At 37.8% G+C, this 22,252-nt stretch overlaps 2 protein-coding genes across 2 annotated transcripts; one reads left to right on the top strand and one right to left on the bottom strand.

The window, feature by feature from the left end:
- The first annotated feature begins 187 nt into the window (after positions 1-187).
- Positions 188-7,891, top strand: LOC103992108 (probable L-ascorbate peroxidase 4, peroxisomal). The gene is made up of 9 exons (XM_009411699.3): positions 188-426; positions 3,122-3,246; positions 4,495-4,544; positions 6,011-6,076; positions 6,157-6,205; positions 6,825-6,907; positions 6,987-7,066; positions 7,191-7,293; positions 7,483-7,891. The coding sequence occupies exons 1-9, from the start codon at positions 314-316 to the stop codon at positions 7,678-7,680; spliced, it is 867 nt and encodes a 288-aa protein (XP_009409974.2). The 5' UTR covers positions 188-313; the 3' UTR covers positions 7,681-7,891.
- A 566-nt stretch (positions 7,892-8,457) lies between these two features.
- Positions 8,458-10,181, bottom strand: LOC135643430 (cytochrome P450 CYP94D108-like). Its single transcript, XM_065160367.1, has one exon. It carries the CDS (start codon positions 10,095-10,097, stop codon positions 8,541-8,543), a length of 1,557 nt encoding a protein of 518 aa, XP_065016439.1. The 5' UTR covers positions 10,098-10,181; the 3' UTR covers positions 8,458-8,540.
- Positions 10,182-22,252: the final 12,071 nt, after the last annotated feature.

The raw sequence follows: 22,252 nt of genomic DNA, 5'->3' as shown, positions 1-22,252 counted from the left end.
TGACATGTCATTCATTCCACGCATGCAACCATCTACTCGAACATTCGAAGGGTTGATCTATCTACGTCCTCCAGAAGCATCAGACGGTTGGAACTCGATCTGATGTTGGGTTCGATTCGAAGCCTGATCAAGCTCAAGGCAGTGTCAAACGGTACTGTTATCATCTCACTGCGTGTGGTTGGTGAAGCGCTTCGGGAAGCGAGTGGCCAATAAAACCATATCTTTCTCTCTCCTCCTTGGCGTCTACTCGTTCGCCTATTGAAACCGAGAACCCCGAGATCTCCATTTGCCTCTTCGCGATTTCTCTCTGGGAATGGCGGCCCCGGTGGTGGACGCGGAGTACCTCAAGGAGATCGAGAAGGCTCGCCGAGACTTTCGAGCCCTCATCGCCAGCAAGAACTGCGCCCCCATCATGCTTCGCCTCGCGTGAGTACGACCTTCCCGAATCGAGACCCGTCCTCTCGATGATGATGCGTCATGCAAACTCCTTTACGCTACCCGAAATCGCGTGTTTTCTTTCGATCCAAGTATTTTCACCTTTGTTGCTATTTTAGTGATCTATGTGGTGATGCCATGTGATGATGTCGGAATCCCTCAAATCGATTTATCTCGAAAACATCCTTTCGCGCAGAAGTACTGTCTAGATTAATTAATTTATTTCTCGATGAATTCTTTTGTCAAAGATAGCGGATACATCACATGGTGAATTTTGATGTTGAATCCCTTAATTGCATCGCGTTAACAGCTGTAGGGATTTTTACCGGATGGTGTTGGCTGAAGGCAAGATGTTGGCCTCAGAACCCTTTTTTTTCTCTCTTCTTCTACATCAATTATGAATTAACCACACAACAAGGCGCTGTGGGGATTTTGAAGCTCTCCTGGATGCATATCGACTCAGCTATGGCTGGGTTGAACGGAACTTCTTTTAGCTCAGAAAACACTTTTTGTAAACTTTTCCTTTTCAACACCTTTTATAAAGGTATGTGTCTTTTGGCTATAAAATTGTGTCCAATTGACAAAAAAAATTTGCTTCTATCATATGGAAACTCAACTTTCATACCTTGGCTGGATGAGATATATGTTACGCATAGGTTAAATCATCGTGATTTCAGCTCTCTGGGCACTCATAGTTTTGTTCTATGCTATTGTGGGTTTTCCTTTTTAATACCACACAGGCTCTTACATACACCTATATCCTTCGTTATAGACCCTACATTATTGAGAAATTTTCCAACATTATGGACATTTTTGTGGCTATAGGTAAAAGAACATTATGAAATGAAGGGTGAAACTGAACATAATCAAATGGGACCTATAAGTTAAAATTTCATTGGTGGAGGTTTTTCATAAGAAAATGATATGGTTATGTGACAAGATATGATTTCTTTTAATGGTTTTATATGTTATATTTTATTATATGTATTTATTTGGTGATAATAGGAATTGTTTGTGGGATAAATGAGTTGGTAAAATAATATTACTTAAATAATCACTGTGCCATTTTGCTTCATGTCCTCTTACAAGTTTACTCTCTTCCAGTGTTCTCGTGTGGAGGATCTAAATTTGTGCAATTCATTGGCAACAACCTTAACTTCCTTGCTGTTATATGTGATAATTTCCATAACATTTATTTCCTTCTCTTGAGTAACACCTTGATTATTGACATAGACAACATATGCTATGCTAGTGTATAAACTACCCAATCAATGAAGCCTAAAAGATTTATAGTAGTCACATTTATACACTTTGTAGACTTAAAATATTATGAGATCTATTGGCTTAAGTAGCTTGGATCTGGACTGCTGTATCATGGTTTCAGAATTTCATTTTGATTATAAGATAGATACAAATTACAAAGTTCTTACTTTGGAAGCTTGGACATTGTCCTACAGAGAAAAGTTTGAATTTTTTGGTTTCTTGTAACTCTTGTTATACATAAAGGTTGATCCAGCACAAGTCTAACCCTGGCATTCAACAGTCTGTGCTGCTTTCTCTGTCAATAATCTTGGAGTTATTTATTGTTCTTTTATTTGCTTAGTGACTTTCTTTATAAGAATAAAACAATGTTATAATCTTTCTTTGGATTTTATAAATGAGGTACATACCTGCACATCATGTACATCATGGAACAATAAAATACATACAGCATGCTAGTGGCTGATTGTGATGGTCTCTTGACTTGCCATATAATAAATTTCTTTCCTTTTGTGTTTTAGTCTGGCATGCAACCCCTATTTCGGATGGTCTCTGTAGTATTTGAAGTTAAAAAAAGAGGTATTGAATCTCTGTATTGGCTAAATATGGAAGAAAAATATATAGTGTTATCTTATGGTTGCTTGTTCTGGTAGCTTATTGGTTAATGTTCTGTAACATTTCAGTACAATATTATATATATATATATATATATATATATATATATATATATATATATATATATGATATTGTCTAGTATTATGTTCCTGGGAAAAGAGCACATGAAGCTTATATAAGGTGGATTATTATGAGATAGTTAGCATTGAAAGAATGTGTGTTGCATGATTACCTCGCATACATGCATAATTCGATTTTTTTAATTTAGTAAACATGGTTGTGTTTCGAATGTTAACTGCATAAAACGTTATGCAGAAGGGCTTTGGTTGAGTTAGCACATTTTGGCAGTTTCCTTTAGCTATTTTTGTATTTCTATGGGGCTCTAGGCCTTAAATCCTACTTTTTCAGTATTGGAGCATTTTTGACTTGATATGTTAGTCATCCTACGCAACTTTGTCTACCATTTTTGTTTACATGATTTGTTTCATGGTATCCCATATAAAAGTATAAATAAAGGGCACACCCAGTACCATATAAAAAGTATGTACAGTTTAAATTGACACTTTATTTGAAGGCACTTGGAGTGTTTTTATCCATTTAGAAGCTTTTTATCCAAAGAGTTCTTTGCAGGTCATATGTTACAAGTTCCTTCATGGTTTCATTTGCAAAGGTTTTTCTGTTTTGCAAGGTTACCCCATCATATTTCAAATCCTAAGAATTTTTTGAAAGTAGAATTGTTTATAGCATAGTTCTTCTGGTGCTTGCTGTTTATTAGAAAAATTCCAAAGTTGTCTTTCTGATTTTCTTTCAGATGGCATGATGCTGGAACTTTTGATGTAAATACCAAAACTGGTGGCCCAAATGGCTCAATTAGGCATGAGGAAGAGTTCACTCATGGTTCAAATTCTGGCTTAAAAATAGCTATAGATCTCTGTGGTATGTTTTTTAATTTTTTGTACATGAATGCATAAAAACTTGGTATCTATACAAAAACTGTCCTTAACTTATTGCTTGCTGTTTCACGTTTGCATCTTTGTTTGTACTCTGTAGGCTTCAGATCCCAATAAAATTATAGGAATGCAAGGATATAAGCAATCATACTTCTAGACAAGGTTCGCCGTACCGTACCGTACCGGCGTTTCGACCCGGGCTCGGTACCGGTACGGTACGGTATACCGCTCGGTACACCCAGGTGTACCGAGCGGTACACTCACGTGTACCGAGCACTGTACACTGCTACATTGCACTGTACACTACTACAGTGTTACTGTACACTAGTACAGTACTCGGTACGGTACGGGGCGGTCCGTGTACCGCTGGTCTGTCGGACCGGTACGTACCGCCTGTACCGGGCGGTACAGTCCGGTACGGTAAACCTTGCTTCTAGATAAATCTACTGCAACTCTACAGGGACATAGAAATTCTTTCCATCATTTTCATCATTGTTATCTTTATCCTATCAATTTCTTATTGAAGTGGAAACAATATGGAACATAACTGACATTAAGTGGGCTTCATTAAGGAAACTTCTTATGTGGTTGTTTGCTCGATTTATATTTTGAATCGCATATACTCGAAGTAGTAACTAATTATTATCGTTGTTTCACATTCTGACAATCAGAATTGATATCTCACTTTCACTTTCTAGATCTTCACTTTGCCCTTTCTCATCAGGATTAGTAAAAGATGAAATTCTGAAAGATATTAGAAAAATCATGTCTTGCAGTTTGCATCATGCAGTTAATCTTTTGCTGCAAGGGTGCTTCCTAAAGGTCATGGTGCATTTTTCGGAAGTGCAAACTGAATACAAAGACTTTAATAGTTCTCTGGTTCTTAATGTAACACAAGTTGAGATAATAGGTTTTGAAGCTTTCACAAATTTTTCTTAGTTCAGAACTGCAAGTTTTATTCTTATAAGTGACATGATGACTTCAACTGCTATTGGATTTTTCAAAAGATCAGAGTACTTATCGTATAATTCCAGTTCTTAGTACCTTATTTAATGTTATACATCTCTGGAAGTTGCCACATTTTTTCTTCTTCACATATACGTTGTAGCTTTACCAATGACAAACCATTTCATCTCATGAATTTATATTTTTTATTTCAATTTGTCTTCATTCAAACCAATGTTGCTGTCACCTCAGTATTCTTTTCCTTTATTTTTGTTTATGTTGTCATCAGAGCCTGTGAAGAGGAAGCATCCCAGGATTACATATGCTGATCTTTACCAGGTGACCATACGCTTAACTTTCTGATTCTAGTAGTAAATAAATTAAAGTTATGTGGATTGGAAAAGATGTAAGACCTGTTAACATGGTTCTTGTGTTTTAATTTTTGTTGCTTGTTTAAGTTCAAGGGAACTAGTTGGGTTTTATCCAGGAATACTGAAACATGACTAGAAAAGCCCATCTAAGCTATAGCAGAGATTTATGTGGGCCACTAATACGATGACAGCAAAAGTCAGCAATTTTGACTACAAAACCATCATGAAGCATGACTAAAAAAGCTCAACTAAGCTAGAGTGATTGATTTATGAGGTCACTGACTGCAGAAGTTAAGACTAGAAAATTTAAGGTGACATCTCACTTGGTTTAGAATTGTCATCCTGACATTTATAGTCCTATGTTCATCTTTTAAGATATGGCAGTAACATTAGCTGAGATATGAACTGTGAAGGACATGAGCAAGCAAGTGATATAACTCGAATTTTGGGAACCGATATATGTTGTCGCATAGTTGAATAATTACCCTTTCACAACAACAAGAACAATAAGGCTTAATATCCCCAATATTTGGCATCAGCTACATGAAGCTTCTCACACTATTGAGCTCAAAACCAGAGATCCCATTAGACTCGTGCCATTGCGGGGTTTAAGGGGGGGTCAAAATATATTACCTTGTTCCTCCAACCAGAAAGAATGTTTCCATCTCAATTCTTGATCAGCCAAATCGCAAAGAAGCAATTTTACTAGTTCACCAAGGTTCATCCTCATTGAATAAAACAATATCTCTTAGTAAATTAGGAGCATTCAGATTTTTCAATTATTTGCAATAAGGTTCTTTAGGTCTCCCTTTACCACATCCTTGTCTCATATCATTTATCATAATTGACTCCCCTTGTCTAACTATTACGTCCAGATGTCTTCTGCATGTTCCATCCTCATTGAATAAAACAATATCTCTTAAGTAAATTATGAGCATTCAGATTTCTTTTAATTATTTGTAATAAGGTTCTTTAGGCTTCCCTTTACCACATCCTTGTCTCATATCATTTATCATAATCGACTCACCTTGTCTAACTATTACGTCCGGATGTCTTCTACGTGTTCATGTCATCTAAGACGATTATCTCTCATTTTATCTTTTATTTGGATTGCATCTAATTGAATATTTACTCTTTTTGTTTTGATATTTTCTTTTTGTTTGCTACCAGAGGATGTAGATTCTGTAGCCTTTAAGTTAAGAATAAGAAATTAATTTCATATTACCTATTTAAGAATAGCTATGCTTATTTAATAGAGGGCAGCCCCTATCACCATGATAATGCTACACTTAACATTATTAAACATTCTATTGGCAAGATCCTTGTGCCCTAGGCCTCCTTATTTTTCTGGATATTGATTGTTTTATATGTCAACTCTTATTTGTCATCGAATGAGCCATAAACCAAAATTAACTAAAATATCATAATGTCCAGCTGGCTGGAGTTGTGGCTGTTGAAGTGACTGGAGGACCGACCATTGACTTTGTTCCAGGAAGACGGGTACATGATAAGGCATTTTTTTGTAACCGACTGGTTATCTGACAAATACATACTGGTTATGCTTTCTTTTGTTGTACCAGGATTCATCAGTTTGCCCAAGAGAAGGACGGCTTCCTGATGCTAAGCAAGGTTCACTATGAAACTTATTTATTTATTTCAGTGTCCAAAAGGACTGTAGCACTTTGCATGATGTGAATACTGAATAATTGTCTTGACATTTTTACACTTGCTTTTCTGGAAACAATAAAAAGTATCTCCCTGGTATTTATGACGTCAGTTAAACTACATTTTGTATAATCTTCTGGTAGAACGTTTAATGGTTAGGATTATTATATTTTTCAAATTCTATCTTTTAATTGAAGTTTTTAAGTTTCTCCTTTTGAGTTATTTGCTGTGATATTTCAACATTTCCAATCCTGTGGAGTTCATATATTCATGCAATGGATTTGTTTTGCAAATACCAAATTGGTAAAAGTGTGTTGTTTATGTTTTATTTGTGATGCCAAGTGTTCTTGTCACATTTACTTGAATATCCAAAGACTCTTCCAGATCCAATGAGCATACATACCCATTGCTGGGGAGACAAGTTGATCGTTATTGTAAATGTACTAGGTTTTGTTCTCTAAAATGTTTCATATCATTGATATGGAGTACATTCTTTTAAATTCTTCTTTTAATGTTGATCTATAAGGGTATACCGTTTGTCTACAAGCAGTCATATGTGCATATATATGTCATTTGGTTGCAGGTGCGCCCCATCTGAGAGACATCTTTTACAGGATGGGTTTATCAGATAAGGATATCGTGGCACTTTCTGGTGGACACACACTGGTAGTCACCTTATCATTTTAATTGCTGACATTGCATGAACGATAAGTTTGTCGACTAACAAATAATTTTTCTCTTAAAGGGAAGGGCTCATCCTGAAAGGTCAGGATTTGAAGGTGCCTGGACAGTTGAACCCCTCAAATTTGACAACTCGTATTTCATGTAAGATGAACAATGAATTGTTTGAAGGCAAAACAAAAAAATTTCATGGATCATTTTTATTATTGCTTACTTAAGAGCACTATGAATATGCTAGAGAAACCCACTAAAATTTGTCACTTGACAGTGAATTGCTCAAGGGAGAAACAGAGGGACTTTTGAAGCTTCCAACTGATAATGCTCTGTTACATGACCCTGAGTTTAGACGCTATGTTGAGCTGTATGCTAAGGTACACTTGATTTGTATGTTATTTTACGATGATTGACATGTTATTTAACTTGTTGGTTAATAGAAAATACCATTTACATTCAGATACATTATAATACGGCACTAGGAATATCTAGATGATTTTTTTTTTCTTTTCTACATTTTTATATTTTGTTCATCTCATAAGCCAATCTAAGCTAACTTTTGCTAGGATGAGGAGCTTTTTTTCAAAGATTATGCAGAATCACACAAGAAATTATCAGAACTGGGATTTACTTCACGACAAACTGGTTCTACCACCAAAACAATTGCAACTAGTGCTGTTTTAGCACAAAGTGCTTTTGGAGTTGCTGTTGCTGCCGCTGTTGTGATCCTTAGTTACTGCTATGAAGCCTCTAGGAGAAAATAAATTTGGTCAGGTTCATCTTCTGCCCCACATATCTAATGCATCCAAGTACAAGACAGATACTGTGATACTGAAGTAATAATTGATGATACGCCACAGTTTTATATTTCTTCTATTGGAATACTGTGATAAACTTGAGAGTCTTTAATGTTATTCTAGGACAAATATATCTTATAGATTCTGAACTTAAGCATATACTACAGCACTTTGCTCATATCTTATAGTATCTGATGGTTCTTTAGACGTTCTTTGTTTGAATAAGCTCAGTAGGCACATTTGTAAACCACAGAAAGATACACATACAAGTTTCTCACATATTTATATGCCTTAAAATTTTTAGCATCCTCACACCAGCAATTCATACTGTTGGAGTTACAAAGAAAGCAGCGAGTCAAGTAATTTAGAACAATTAATAACCAACTAAGTAATTGGAACATTTTGCTTCTACTAGTGTTTGATTTTATGTCATAGAAAATTTTTGAAGCATTTGTTGTCTTGTTTAGCTAATATGTTGTTGATGCCTTCACATATAACTTGGAATGTCGTGGTCAAAATATATTTAATGGTACTAAATGCATCCATCCCTGTATATCATTACAACAATCAACCTCTCATTTGAGATATGAGATTGAATAAACTGTGACGATCTCTTTTACTTGAATGCTTGATGTGAAAATAATGACCCATAGACTTGGAAGCTTGACGTGAAATTAGTGACCTATAAACTTGGAAAATCGAAACCTACGTAGTTTCAGATGCTTCAATTGAAATTGATGATAGTAAATTTAATTTTATATGTGCTCATGTCCTTATATATTGATCAAGGATAAAATGCATTTCATTTGTCAATAATATATATTTTTTCATATAGATGGTGCGTTCCAAGCACACTTCCCACTGCTCCTCTCCTTTACCTTCACCAGCAACCCTCCTTCCATTCTCATGGTCATCAGCAACTGATGCCTCCCGCTCGCCTCCACCACCTCCATCTCGAACCTCTCCAGGATGCTCGCCGCGATCGCCTTCATCTGCACGTACGCCACGTCCTTCCCCATGCACATCCTCGGCCCTCCATGGAACACCGGGTACACGAACGGGCTCTTGGCCCGGAACACCCCCTCCTCCTCCAGCCACCGCTCCGGCTTGAACTCCCTGCAGTCCTCCCCCCATATCTCATCCCTCCTCCCCATGGCATACGCGTTGTACATCAGCACCCACCCCTTCCGCATCCGCGCCCCGTCCGGCAGCTCCTCCTCCTCTGAACAGCTCCTTGGCACCAGCGGCACCGGCGGGTACAGCCGCAACGACTCTGATGTCGCCGCCTGGAGGTAGTTCATCTCCCGCAGCTCCTCCATCGTGAACGAGGCTCTTCTGCCGTCTTCCTCAGCTCGTCGGGATCGGATGAGTTCGATCTCTTCCCTTATCTTGTTCGTTACTTGGGGCTGCGAGGCGAGGACCCAGAAGAACCAGGTCAGTGCCGCGGGCGTCGTGTCGCGCCCTGCAAGCACGAAGTTGATGAGGATGTCGCGAATGAGCTCGTTAGAATTGAGTTCCCTCTGGTCGAACCGAGAAAGGAAATCGGTGCCGCCGTCCCCGCTCGTCCGCATCCTTCTCGACCGCATGCATCTATCGACGAATCCGTGGACGATCGCCATCGACTCCCGTAGCCGCCGCTCTGACCCGATATCGAGCCACTTCTTGGCCTTCCAGACCAGCGGGAGTGGCTGCAGCGCCCGCTCGATGCTGAGGTGTACGGCGTCGCCGAACGCGCGGAAGAACCTCTCCCCCTCTTTCTCTTCGCTCCCGTGGCCGCCGCCGAGGCACCCGGGATCCTCCCCCAATACCAGGCTACAGATGGTATCAAAGGCGAAGCGCTCGAGCACATCTTGGAGATCCAACACCTCATCGCTTTGACTAGCTTCCCTCATCAAAGGGAATAACCGGCCGACGATCTCGCGGTCGACCTTGTCGAAGACGAAGGCGCGGAGTGAGGTAGTGTTGAACGCGTAGCTGGCGGCCTTGCGCTGGAGGCGCCACTCCTCGCCATTGACGTTGAGGATGCCGCAGCCGAGGAAGTCGCGGACGGGCGAGATGAAGGCTCCGTGCTTGGGGTAGTTGCCGAAGTTGGCCTTGGCCATGTGCTCGACGTTGGAGGGGTTGCCGGTGAAGACGACGGGGGCGACGGTGACGGTGCCGGTGGGGGATGCGAGGATGAGCTCCGCAGACCACTCCAGTAGCCGACGCCTGTTCTTGATGAGGTGGGGGAGGTGTCCCATGAGGAAGTAGCTCTTGAGGCTGCTGCAGCCATTGGCCGGAGAGGAAAAGGGGCGTTTACTGAAGAAGAGAAGGGCGGGGCAAAGGAAAGAGAAGAGGAGGAGGGGGAGGAGGAAGAAGAGAGAAGAACCCAAGAAAAACTCCATTTCCGATCACCTTCTTTAGCCTCCTCGCAAGTAGTTGTCAATGAGAAAAGGAGGCGAGCAACTCGTGGCACATAAACATTGCGATGCCAGATCGATGCATGCGCGAGTGATCGCGAAACGCGTAGTCAAAGTTTTTATGCCAGCAGTTCTTATGTGAGAGAGATAGAGAGATAACTTGACGTGTTATTAAGCAATGTCGAGGCAGATGCATCACAATATTTAAGATGGCTATTTTATATAATGTTTATTTTACAGCTACTATCGGTTATTGTAGCTTCTGAATAAAAAATATTTTTGATATATGTAACGTGACATGCCACGTCGATACCGTGTTGTAATATTTAAGACTAAAACCCAAATGGCACAAAACGCCTTTTTTTTTTTCTTTATACCTTTAGGATTTTTATTTTCTAAAAGATTAAGTGTAATTTTTGTTAAATCTCGATTTTTGATGATGGAATTAATGATCTAATGAGATAAGTGATGCAGGATTAACTATGATCGTGAGAAAGATAAAATAATTAAAGAAGAGTCGAAGTCGGGCCAGAGTCAATGATTAGGTATTGGGCCGGATGAATCGGGAGATACACCGAAGGATTGGGGACGATGCAATGATAGCTCATTGGAAGTTCATCGGGAGTTCGCCGAAAGCTCATCGGAAGATCGTCGAGAGTTCGCTAGAAATTTACCGAGAGTTCGATTGAACAATTGACGTGCCGGATAACTTAGATTACTTGTATCATAATTGTTTTAGCCTTATTATCATAGTTAGGATTTTAGTTTGAGTTAGTTTTGAGAAAAATCATATTAACTTAATTAGGGACCAATTAGACCATTAACAAGGCTGAATTGGGCCGGTTGGATGGCCCATTCAGCCACTTAGAGCCATGTTAGGCGATGGCACTGTTTAGACTAGGCGGTGGTATCGCTTGAGGCTTAGCCTCTCAAGTGGTCTGGGCAATGGTACCATCCAGACTAGGCAATGGTACCGTTCAAAATGGGCGGTGGTACCATCGGCAGTTAATGCTGCTAGGTAGTGGTATCGCCAAAGCCTAGTCTCCGAGGCTTTGTCGAGTGGTCGTACCGCCTAAACTAGGTGGTGGTATCGCCCAGTGTCAGTCTGTAAGCGATGGTATCGCCTAATAATGACGATGGTACCGTCAATACCCTAGAAACACAGGATGAGACACTTTTTGGCTTCATTGAAGCCATTGGGGCTTATAAATATCCCACTCTTTTCAGCATAAAAGGGAATGAAAGTGTGAATAAAAATATTGAGATTTTGGGTTGTAAAATTTCTAAATGTCCTCCCCTTCTACTTTTATAATCATTCAAGAAGAGGTGTGAGGCTTGTAAAGGTTGTCTCCTAAACTCGTGAAAAGAAAAAAGTATTATAAGAGGGTGGTTGATCTTCATCCATTGAAGGAAGACCGTTAATGGACGTTGGTAGCCTCAACGGAGGAGGAATCGGGAGTGGATGTAGGTCACAATGACTGAACTACTATAAATTTGGTGTGCACTCTCTTTTGCTCTTCATTACTATTGTTCTCTATTTTTAATTGCTTATTACATTTACTTCAAGTGAAACATACTTTCGATATCAATTCCGATATGGGTTTCATCAAATCAAACTTTTCAAAATCATTGAATTTTTTTTAATCGAAGAAAATTTTATAGTAAGAACTAATTTACCCGCCCTCACTCTTAGTGCCGACTCGATCATAACAATTGGTATCAGAGTGAGGTTTATCTCTTTTTGGTTTAATACCCAAGAGAGATGACTTTTGCTAGCAACCAAGTGGGTTTTTCTATCACTCGTCCTCCTATGTTCAATGGAACGGACTACACGCATTGGAAAACTAGAATGAAAATCTTCTTACTTTTTATGGATTTCGATTTATGGAACATTGTTGAAAGTAGTTTTGAGAAGTCTTCCAAACTAATGAATGAATGAAATGATTTGAAAAAGAGGACTTTCTCTTTGAATGATAAAGCAATGAATGCTTTATTTTGCGCTCTTGATAAGAATGAATTTAATCGGGTTTCTATATACGAAACTACACATGAGATTTGGCACACACTTGAAGTCACACACGAAGGCACAAGTAGGGTTAAAGAGTCGAAAATTAATCTTTTGATTCACAGCTACGAGTTGTTTCGTATGAAACCAAGTTAGACTATTGGAGACATGTATATATGTTTTACGGATGTCATCAATGGTCTAAAAGCATTTGGTAAAAGTTTTTCTAATTTTGAACTTGTTAACAAGATATTAAGATCATTTTCAAAAAGTTAGGATCCTAAAGTAATGGTAATACAAGAAGCAAAAGATCTTAATAACTTTTTGCTTGAAGAACTTATCAGGTCCTTGATAACATATGAAATGACGTATATAACACAAGATAAACTTAGGAACAACATTCCAAAGAATAGGAAGGACATGACACTTAGAACCAAAGAAGACCACTTGGGTGAAAACTCAAGTGATGACGAAGATAATGATGATGACTTGCCACTTCTTATAAGAAAGTTTAAAAAAATCTTAAAAAGGAACAAAACAAAACAAGACACTAAGAAAAAAAGTGAATTAAAAAATGACCAAGTAATTTGCTATGAATGCAAGATGCCGGGGTGAATGTCCCTAAATAAAGAAGAAGCAACCAAAGAAAAAAAAGACGCTCAAAGAAACTTGAGATGATTCGATTGTATCCGAAAACGAGGAGCCAACTAACAAAGAAGAAGTTGCTAACTACACTCTAATGATGCTCAATGACGAGGTAAGTGACTCACTCGAATCTCATTTAGTTTATGATAATTTACTTATCTCTTTCAATGATCTATATGATGAATGTAAGTTAGTTGGTAAAAAATATAATTTGTTAAAGAAGGAGTATACTTCTCTTGTTAGTGAATTTAATAAATTAAAAAATGAGCATGATGATAGTATGCTAGTTTCTTGCACTAAGTGTGATGAGATAGATTCACTTAAGAAAGAAAACTCTTTACTACAAGAAATGCTAGAAAAAAATAAAATAGAAAATAAATATCTAAACATGATCCTCGCTAATAAGAGTTATGTTTATAGAAAGGAAGGAATTGGCTTTGTGAGTAACATTCAACAAAAGTCAATTATTTTCGTTAAAGGACCTACATTACATGTCTCACCTAGATAAAAATATATTTTTTGTGAAAAATATGGTCATTTTGCCTACAAATGTCCATTTTAAAAATATAGTCCACACAAATTAGTTTGGGTTCCTAAAGGAACCATAAATCACTCAATGATAGGTAGATATATTTATGAAGAACTCAAGGTTAAATAGGTACCTAAAAGAAAATCTCATTTCTTATAGATATGTCTACAATCACAATCTAGGAGTAAGAGATAGTACTTTGATAGTAGATGCTCAAGGTATATAACCAGAGATCCAATACACTTTTCTAAGCTCACTAGCCAAGACAAATGATTTGTCACCTTTGGAGACAATAACAAAGGAAAATTATTGGGAAAGGAAATATAGGTAACAAATCAAACATTTTAATTGAAGATATTATTAGTAGATGGTTTAAAATATAATATACTAAGCATTAGTCGATTATGTGATAAATGATATATTATCAAATTTGAATCTAATGCTTGTATCATTGAAATACTACACAAAAATAGATCTATGATTGTCTTAAAAAACAATAATGTGTATATTATTGATATTGACGATTTTTACGATGAAACATGTTTTTTGGCTTTAGACAATGATGCATGGCTTTGACATAGGAGATTAGGTCATGCTAGAATGAAACTAATCTCTCAAATTTTAACTAGAGAACTTGTAAGAGGAATGCCTAGCATGAAGTTTGTCAAAGACAAAGTTTATGATGCATATCAATTAGGAAAACAAATAAAAAGTAGTAAGACAAAGTTTATGATGCATATCAATTAGGAAAACAAATAAAAAGTAGTTTCAAATTAAAGAATTAAATAAGCATCTCTACAATTGATCCATATATATTTATTTGGTCCAATTGATATAATAAGCCTAGGAGGTACTAAATATACATTTGTAATTATTTATGATTTTAGTAAATACACTTGGACATACTTCTTAGCTCACAAAAGTGATTGTTTTAAATATTTCTCGAAATTTTGTAAATTTGTTCAAAATGAAAATGATTTTATGATTTTATCTATTCATAGTGATCACGATGATAAATTTCAAAACAATGATTTTTAATTTTTTTTTTTGAGTCAAATAGGTATAACCACAATTTATTTACTCCAAGAAATCTATAATAAAATAAAGTAGTTAAAAGAAAAAAAATAGGAGCTTACAAGAAATGGTAAGAACTATGTTAATCGATCATAGCCTATTCAAATATTTTTAAACTGAAGCTGTTAACACGATATGCTATATCATGAACAAGGTTCTCGTAAGACTATTACTTTCCAAAACTCCCTATGAATTATGGAATAACAAAAAACCCAATAAATCATATTTTAAAGTTTTCGATTGTAAATGTTTTATTTCAAATGAAAAAGATGCCTTAGGAAAATTCGATGCTAAATCCAATGAATATATTTTTCTTGGTTATTCCTTAATTTCTAAAGCCTTCCGTGTCTTTAATAAAAGAACTTAAGTTATAGAGGAATCCATTCATGTTATTTTTAATGAGCTTTCCAAATTTAAGAAAAACAATTTTGATGATGATTTTGATTTTAATGCTTTAATTTTGAATGAACATTCTCTTCCCTCAAGTAACTTGGATGCATCTTCGAATCCTTACCTAAGGATTGGAAGTATATATATACTCATCTTAAGGAGCTAATCTTTGGAGACATATCAAAAGGTGTTCAAACTAGTTCGTCTTTTAAAAAATTTTATGCGAATGTAGTCTTTTTATCTTAAATTGAACCTAAATGCATTGATGAAGCTCTAAAAGATGATTCATGTGTCTTTGCAATGCATGAAGAATTAAATCAATTTAAAATAAATGAGGTATGGAAGCTTGTTCCTAGACCTAGTGATCATTTGGTAAATTGGTACTAAATGAATATTTAGAAATAAGTAAGATGAATTTGATATCGTGGTTAGAAATAAGGCTAGACTAGTGGCCAAAGGTTTCAACCAAGAAAAATGTATCAATTATAAAGAAGCCTTTGCTTTTATGGCTAAACTTGAAACCATAAGGATTCTCCTTACCTATGTTAGTTGTAATAATTTTAAGTTATTTCAAATGGGTGTTAAAAGTGCTTTTCATAATGACTTTATTTTCAAAGAAGTTTATGTTGAATAATCACCTGAGAATATAATTTTTCTGAGTTATGTGTTTAAATTGTCTAAGGCTCTCTATGAATTAAAATTAGTTCTTTCCTTATTCAAAATAATTTTATGAAATGCAAGATCGATACTAAATTGTTTATTAAATATTTTGAAAATAATTTTCTCATTATCCAAATATATGTTGATGATATCATTTTCGGTTCTTCAAATGAATCTTTGTGTGAATCGTTTGCCAAAAGTATAAGTCAAGAGTTTGAAAAAAGCTTAATGTTCGAATTAACTTTTTTCTTAAGATTGTAAATTAAATAATTAAGTAATAGAATTTTTATTAGTCAAACTAAGTATGTTTTATATTTATTGAAACAATATAATATGAATAGTGCTAAAACTATTAATACACCAATGAGCACTTCTACAAAAGTAGATATAGACATTAATGGAGAATGCTTTGATTAAAAGACTTATAGAGGTATGATAAGTAGTTTATTATACCTCACAACAACTAGACCTGATATTATATTTAATGTTGGACTGTGTGCTAGATTTTAATCTAATCTAAAGCAGTCTCATTTAAAAGCTGTTAAAAGAATTTTTAGATACCTAAAAGGAACTCCTAATCTAGGATTATGGTATCCAAAATTTAAAAACTTTGAGTTACTTGCTTATGTCGATGCATGTCAACTCTTAGGTCAAATAGATAGAAAAAGCACATATGAAACATGTTAACTCTTATGTCATGCACTTGTCTCTTGATTTTTCAAGAAATAAAACTCAATTGCATTATTTACAATTGAAGCTGAGTATATAGTAGCAAGTGCATGTTGTGCACAAGTTATATGGATGAAAAACACATTAGAAGATTATGGAATTCACTTGAAAAACGTACCTATAAAATGTGATTACACTATTGCAATATGTTTAACAAAAAATCCTATTCAACACTCTAGAACTAAACATATTGACATTAGACATCATTTTATTAGAAATCATATTAATAATCATGATATATCTTTAGAATTTATTGATACTAAACATCAATTAGCTGATACTTTTATAAAACCATTAAATGAGAAATAATTTAATTTTATTAGAAGAGAATTAGGTATGTTAAATCTTTCTGATGTATGAGTTCATCTTTTATATTTTTTGAATTTCTCGACTTTTGAAAATAGAGTTTTCTTTTTTAAGATCATTTGCTACCATTCCTTCTCTTTGCAATTCATAGAAGAAGAGATCTAATTCATAGATCATTGGTATATTTGATCTTTTCCATATGAATCCTTCCTCTTTCTATTTACAAAAGTGAACTTTGTTTCATGAAATGACTTGATATGATATTTATGCAAATGGGTGTTTGCACCTGATTGTGATCTTACTTGTCTCAAAAGAAAAGGAGGTAAGAGTAGTTGTTTGCTGCATCTCAAAAGAAAAGCAAAAATGCTAGACAAAGACAACCAACAACGATATCTTGAGCAAAACAATGCACCGACGGTGGTATAGCTGGACTGGCGATAGCACCGCCAATATGCATTGCTTATAGGCGGTAGCACCGCTCAAGCAGTGATACCACTACCCGCAACCCTGCCCTATAAAAATCAAAGTTAGGGCCGCTGGTAGAACCACCCCTAAACCTTCCTCGACCTCTCATCCACATCACTAAACCTTTCTCCACTTCTCATTCTCCTTGCTCTTCCTCTAGAAACCCAAGAAAACCCTTATCTTCTACAAATCTAAGGATCAATCTCAACCCTCTTGGAGATCATTACAAGAGTAATCCCTAAAACTTTTCTCTCAATTCATTGATTGATCTTGCTACTTATATATAGCTCTCTCATTGTTAATATAGTTCCATGACTTCGAAGATCCCCAAGGGACAAAGGAAAGAGGAAATTAGATGAAACTTTGATTCCATACTCTTTGATTCCCCTCAACATGCCCTTAAATTCCCAACCTTTGAGTCTAGAAGTATACATAAGGGAAAATATATAGATCTAGAAGAATTGAGTGATTTGGAACCAATTCAATGGTTCGCTAACTTAGATGTCTTTCCAATTCTTCAAATAAGTAAACCCATTTATCCTAGACATGTTCGGTTGTTTTACAACTTGTTCGGTTGTTTGATTGTTTTACAACCGTTTCGATCTGTAGTGGACCATTTGGACCCTTTGTTGTGCGATCGTTCAAAGCTTGTAAAAGGTTGTTTGTAATTTGGATTGGCTATGAAGTGTTTCTTGAAATGATTGCTTGTGGATCTCGAGTGAGGTGTTTTCTCTAATCTATTTTCTCTTTTGTAGGTCCTAAGGGACCATAGGAGGTTTTGGGGAGGTTAACCTTTGCAGACGGACACGCAAGGGTGCCGCACGACTTAGGCAAAACCAGCTAAGTCCATAATAGATGGTATCAGAGTGGGATAAGCACTCATAGAAACACTTAGCATGCAAACGTGGAGGACCCAGCGGGGCTTCGTTGAGGGCAGCCAGCACATGCGACCGTTTGGAGGGAAAACATGCATGAAGATGTAGGGAAAAGGAGTTGCTCAAAGGAGCGAGCATCTGAGATTGACATTCAGAAGAATGGCACTATGAGGACAAGTAAGCTGAGAAGAATGTGTAGCGCACAAAGGTTAGGATAGCTAAGTTTGAGCTATGGCTCAACGTTGGCAACAATACTTGATGGTGCTTAAGGCAAGTGAGGCGCTTGGTAAAGGATGAGACCATATAAGGTGGAATGAGTTGTTCAACGACTGAAAGAGTTGTGCAAAGCTCACAAAGGTGAGAGGAATTGCTAACTCGAAGAATTCGGTACTCATGCAAAGGCTTGTATGTGAATGATGGAGTGTTCGTGGCCATCCCAAGGTGACCGAAACTCGGCGCTATAGAGCATTGAAACTTTCTATTTAGTGTGAGAAGGATACATCCGTAGGAGGTTGAAGTGTGCAGTAAGTTCAGCATGTTGTTAGGCCTTGAGGGGTGTAGCGAGGGTTGTATTAACGTGGAGTTACAATCTAGCAAGTGTGTTTTCGGGAGGCAGGATAATGCATAGTTTGTTCAGCAAGGCAGAGTAGTCTAAGGGGATGGTGGTCTTCAAAACTTTCAAAGAGAAGGAAGCGAAAAGAGAAGTTGCTTCAACAGGATAGATATCCAAGTGGGATAACTCCCGACTCTCCAAAGGGAGAACCATATGCAACGAACTACACATATTGAGGAGGAGTACCTCAAAAAATAACTTCACAAAGCTCAACAGACTAAGCGAGTGACGAGGAGTCGTCGTATGATCTCGCTTGAGATAATGCATTGGGGGGATGTATTGCGAGATCGAGTGGTGGAGCGATCCAAGGCAATACAAATGATGGCACACTTGGAGTCGATATGAAGATCAGACTCAATGGAGGGCTAACCCGTGGAATGGTGGGTGTGAGGACCATCATCAACTCAATACAAATCGAGGAGCAGAGCAACTTGGGTGAAACTTGGCGAAGTACCTAAGCCGTATGAAGAGAGCCAACAAAGAAGATGAAATATGGAGCAGAGGCATAGAGCTTTCCTTAGACAGAGGTCAAGGACATTAACTCTTGTAGAGGCAAGAGTGAGATCATGTCGTTCCATGGGTCCCTTATTCTGATAGAGCAGGCTCATCTTGCATGGTGCCAAAGACGAAGGGAGCTGCTTCAAGGCACATGCACCTTACCTCAAAGAAGTATTTGACGGAGGAACTAAGGCGACTTAACTTGTGGAGGCGAAGTTGTTCGAAAGGCCTTAACACGGGGCAAGAGGACACGGAGATGGGTACTCTTGAAGAATATGCCATAGTATTGTCATTCAAGTTGCCATGAAAGGAGTAGTGCATAGTGGATATTGTGCTAGTAGGGATAGAGGCATAGGATCCAGATAATGGTGCACTAATTTCGGTAAAGTAGGTGGACTTCAGGAGCCACTAGGCGATGGACTATCCTAGAGCGGTATTTCGTCTAGGTATGACCCGAGAGCAGGTGGATGAATGCTGATTACAAAATGAGCAAACACAATCGAAGGTGGAAAAGGCTCTACGATGTGTTGGCAGAGGCCACACATAAAGGGATCATAATCCGAGTTCATACCACAAGGATTAGAATGCAATGGAGATGTCACCAGGAGGTGACATGGTGTAGCGGATCATGGTGGAACAGTTCGCGACAATGTGATACACATGAATCTAATCCCGTGAGGGACTATATTATATAGAGGTGTGATCGGGAGCTACTAGGAGTTCCACTTTGGTGAACAACACGATGACAAGAAGGGCTATGGATTCAAGGAGTGAAAGCCATGGTACCATAGAGGTGGGTCTTATATGCGTGCATCGAATTTTGTATCGGATGAAAGCCTTGGTCATTAGCATATGGGGGTTGTGTATCACTGAGGAAAAATTTTGAATGCAAGTACCAATAAGTCCCATTGGAGGGACTTGATCATGCAGAGGTATGATTAGAGCAGCTAGAGAGTTGGATTGTTCTAAAGCTCATATTTGCTTAAGGGAGCTCGGCAAGTCAGAGGACAAAGCCGAGTAAGCAAATGTTGCTACCAAGAAAGCTAAGGAGAATAGAATCGGTGCGAACCCTATAGCATGATGGCAAAGGCCATACATGGGAGTTGCAGTATGTCTTTCCATTGACTAAGGGGAACTACTTGGAGAATACAGAGGTGTTGAAGTAGGGGGTCGAAAGGGGTGAGGAAGCGATGTCGAGTCCAAAGGGACTTAGCTACACAAAACTAAGCATAAGTTAAAATAGATGTGGATTCAGAGGAGTGCCACAAAGACATATCTACCGATCGTGAAGAAAGGGATGCAGATATGAGACGACAGATAATAGGGTCATGGGTATGGCACTGCCATGGTACCGCAGATACGGGACTTCTGTGAAGTCATTGATCTCTTGCTCTTATGGAGGGAGAGCACTTGGTCATGAATGGGGCCGAGGAGGTGGAGTATGTAGAGGCAAACTCCAAGTACCGAGATAAGGTTGAAGGGCAAAGGCTAAGGAACTTCGTAAGACCAATGTCAATGAGCTTCTCATCAAGATAGTTGAAAGTGAAAGACTTCGGGTTGTACAAGAGTGCACGACCAAGGAACGAAGCAGGTAGTACGTAGTGTTGTACCTTTGCTACTAAGTGGAGTAGACGACAGGATTGATGGAGAAGATGGTATAATCCTAGAGGCGACTAAAACTATTAGAGACTTACTCCAAGTTGGGGTGAAAACTTTCTGCATTTCAGAAGTTCGATGACATTGAGAAGGTGAATCATAATATCTAACTCAACACAAGGAGTACAAACACTTTGAGTGCTCCAAAAGTGTGAGCAAAGAGTGGGCGAAGGCTAGTAACCAGCTCGATACATGGAGTACAACCCTCGAGGAGGCAAGCGAAGTAAAGAAACTTTTGCCTTCTCAACTCTTAAAAGAATGGGTGAAACCGAGTACCCCAATTCTCTTATCTATCCAGCAAAGGAGCTCTGCATATGTTCAAAGACCCTTCGAAGAAATCAAATAAAAGACAATAGTGGTCAAATCCTCACCAATAGTAATAAGTGCTACTAAGAGTAGATTATTCGCTTAATTTCCCAACAGAATGTCAATCGAAAGCGGAGGTGATGTAAACCTACTTGAAAGTGACAATTAAGTGAAAGAAGAGTTGATGGGTAAATTTTATGGAGGAAGGACCCAAAAACTTTAAAAGTTTACGAAACAATGCTCGTTAAAGATCCAACAAGCATCCACCTAGTTCAAGTAGCACGAGGCATTTAAGAGACTGGTGCATAGTAAGGATGGCCTTTTCCTTCATCTTAAGGATCCGCAAGAACTAATTGTGATCAATATAACTCAGCCAACCCCACACTAGAGTCAGAGTCAGTGGCGAGTTGAAGCAGCAAGACAGATCAAAAGTTCAACTACTCAACAATAGTAGCGGAGAGCAATTGGGAGCCAAAAGGCGCATTGCAGCTGGAGTAGAAGATTGAAGACTCAACAAAGGCGAAGAGTTGTAGTGTCAGTTAAGGCTTCGAAGAAGACGTCGAAGTAATAAGTGAGGGAGAATGCTATAGACAAAACTATAAACATGGTATTTAATGTAATGCTCATGTATATCCGTGTCTTTTAGTTTGTTTATGCTTTGCACAACATGTAGAAGGATGGTCGAAGGCTTAACAACCCTAATTTAGTTGGGTTTGGTGGCCATTTTACGCTTGTAAATAAATATTGTGTCATATTGACACTTGTGAGAGATTTCAGTCTGTAGTGGGCCATTTGGACCCTTTGTTGTGTGACAGTTTAGAGCTTGTAAAAGTCTGTTTGTAATTTGCATTGGCTATAAAGTGTTTCTTGAAATGATTACTTGTGGATCCCGAGTGAGGTGCTTTCTCTAACCTGTTTTCTCTTTCGTAGGTCCTAAGGGACCATAGGAGGTTTCGGGGAGGCAAACCATTATAGACAAACATGCAAGGGTACCGCACAACTTAGGCAAAACCAGCTAAGTCCGTGATAGTACATAAAAATTATATCGATTCAAAAATCTTCATACGATAAAATCGTATCAAGGAGTGTTTAACTTTAAAAATGTTTGTAAGAGTGTACAATTAAAGTAATGAGGAAGTAAAGTGGTTTACAATAAAGGTAAATAACAAAATAGAAATGGAAACCAATTTATAGTGGTTCGTTTGTCGTGACCTATGCCCACTCCCAATTCCTCCTCCGTTGAGGCCATCAGCTTCCACTATCAATCTTCTTGCTAATAGGCAAAGATCAACTACTTTTACACTTTTTCTCTTTTCATAGGTTCAGGAGAGAACCTTTACACCCATCTTTTACAAGTGTTCCCTCACACACCTCCCTTAAGAATATCAG

Source organism: Musa acuminata, chromosome BXJ3-7, assembly GCF_036884655.1.
Source record: "Musa acuminata AAA Group cultivar baxijiao chromosome BXJ3-7, Cavendish_Baxijiao_AAA, whole genome shotgun sequence".
NCBI lineage: Eukaryota > Viridiplantae > Streptophyta > Magnoliopsida > Zingiberales > Musaceae > Musa > Musa acuminata.
The sequence above is the reverse complement of the archived record's forward strand: the minus strand, read 5'-3'. Positions and strand labels throughout refer to the sequence as shown.

Bases quoted from the DNA above. Each gene is read 5' to 3' on its own strand.
- LOC103992108 (XM_009411699.3), top strand. From the start codon at position 314: ATGGCGGCCCCGGTGGTGGACGCGGAGTACCTCAAGGAGATCGAGAAG. The intron at 6,077-6,156 runs GTACATGATAAG...TTGTTGTACCAG, and splicing joins ACTTTGTTCCAGGAAGACGG to GATTCATCAGTTTGCCCAAG. The intron at 6,908-6,986 runs GTAGTCACCTTA...TTTCTCTTAAAG, and splicing joins TTTCTGGTGGACACACACTG to GGAAGGGCTCATCCTGAAAG.
- LOC135643430 (XM_065160367.1), bottom strand. From the start codon at position 10,097: ATGGAGTTTTTCTTGGGTTCTTCTCTCTTCTTCCTCCTCCCCCTCCTC.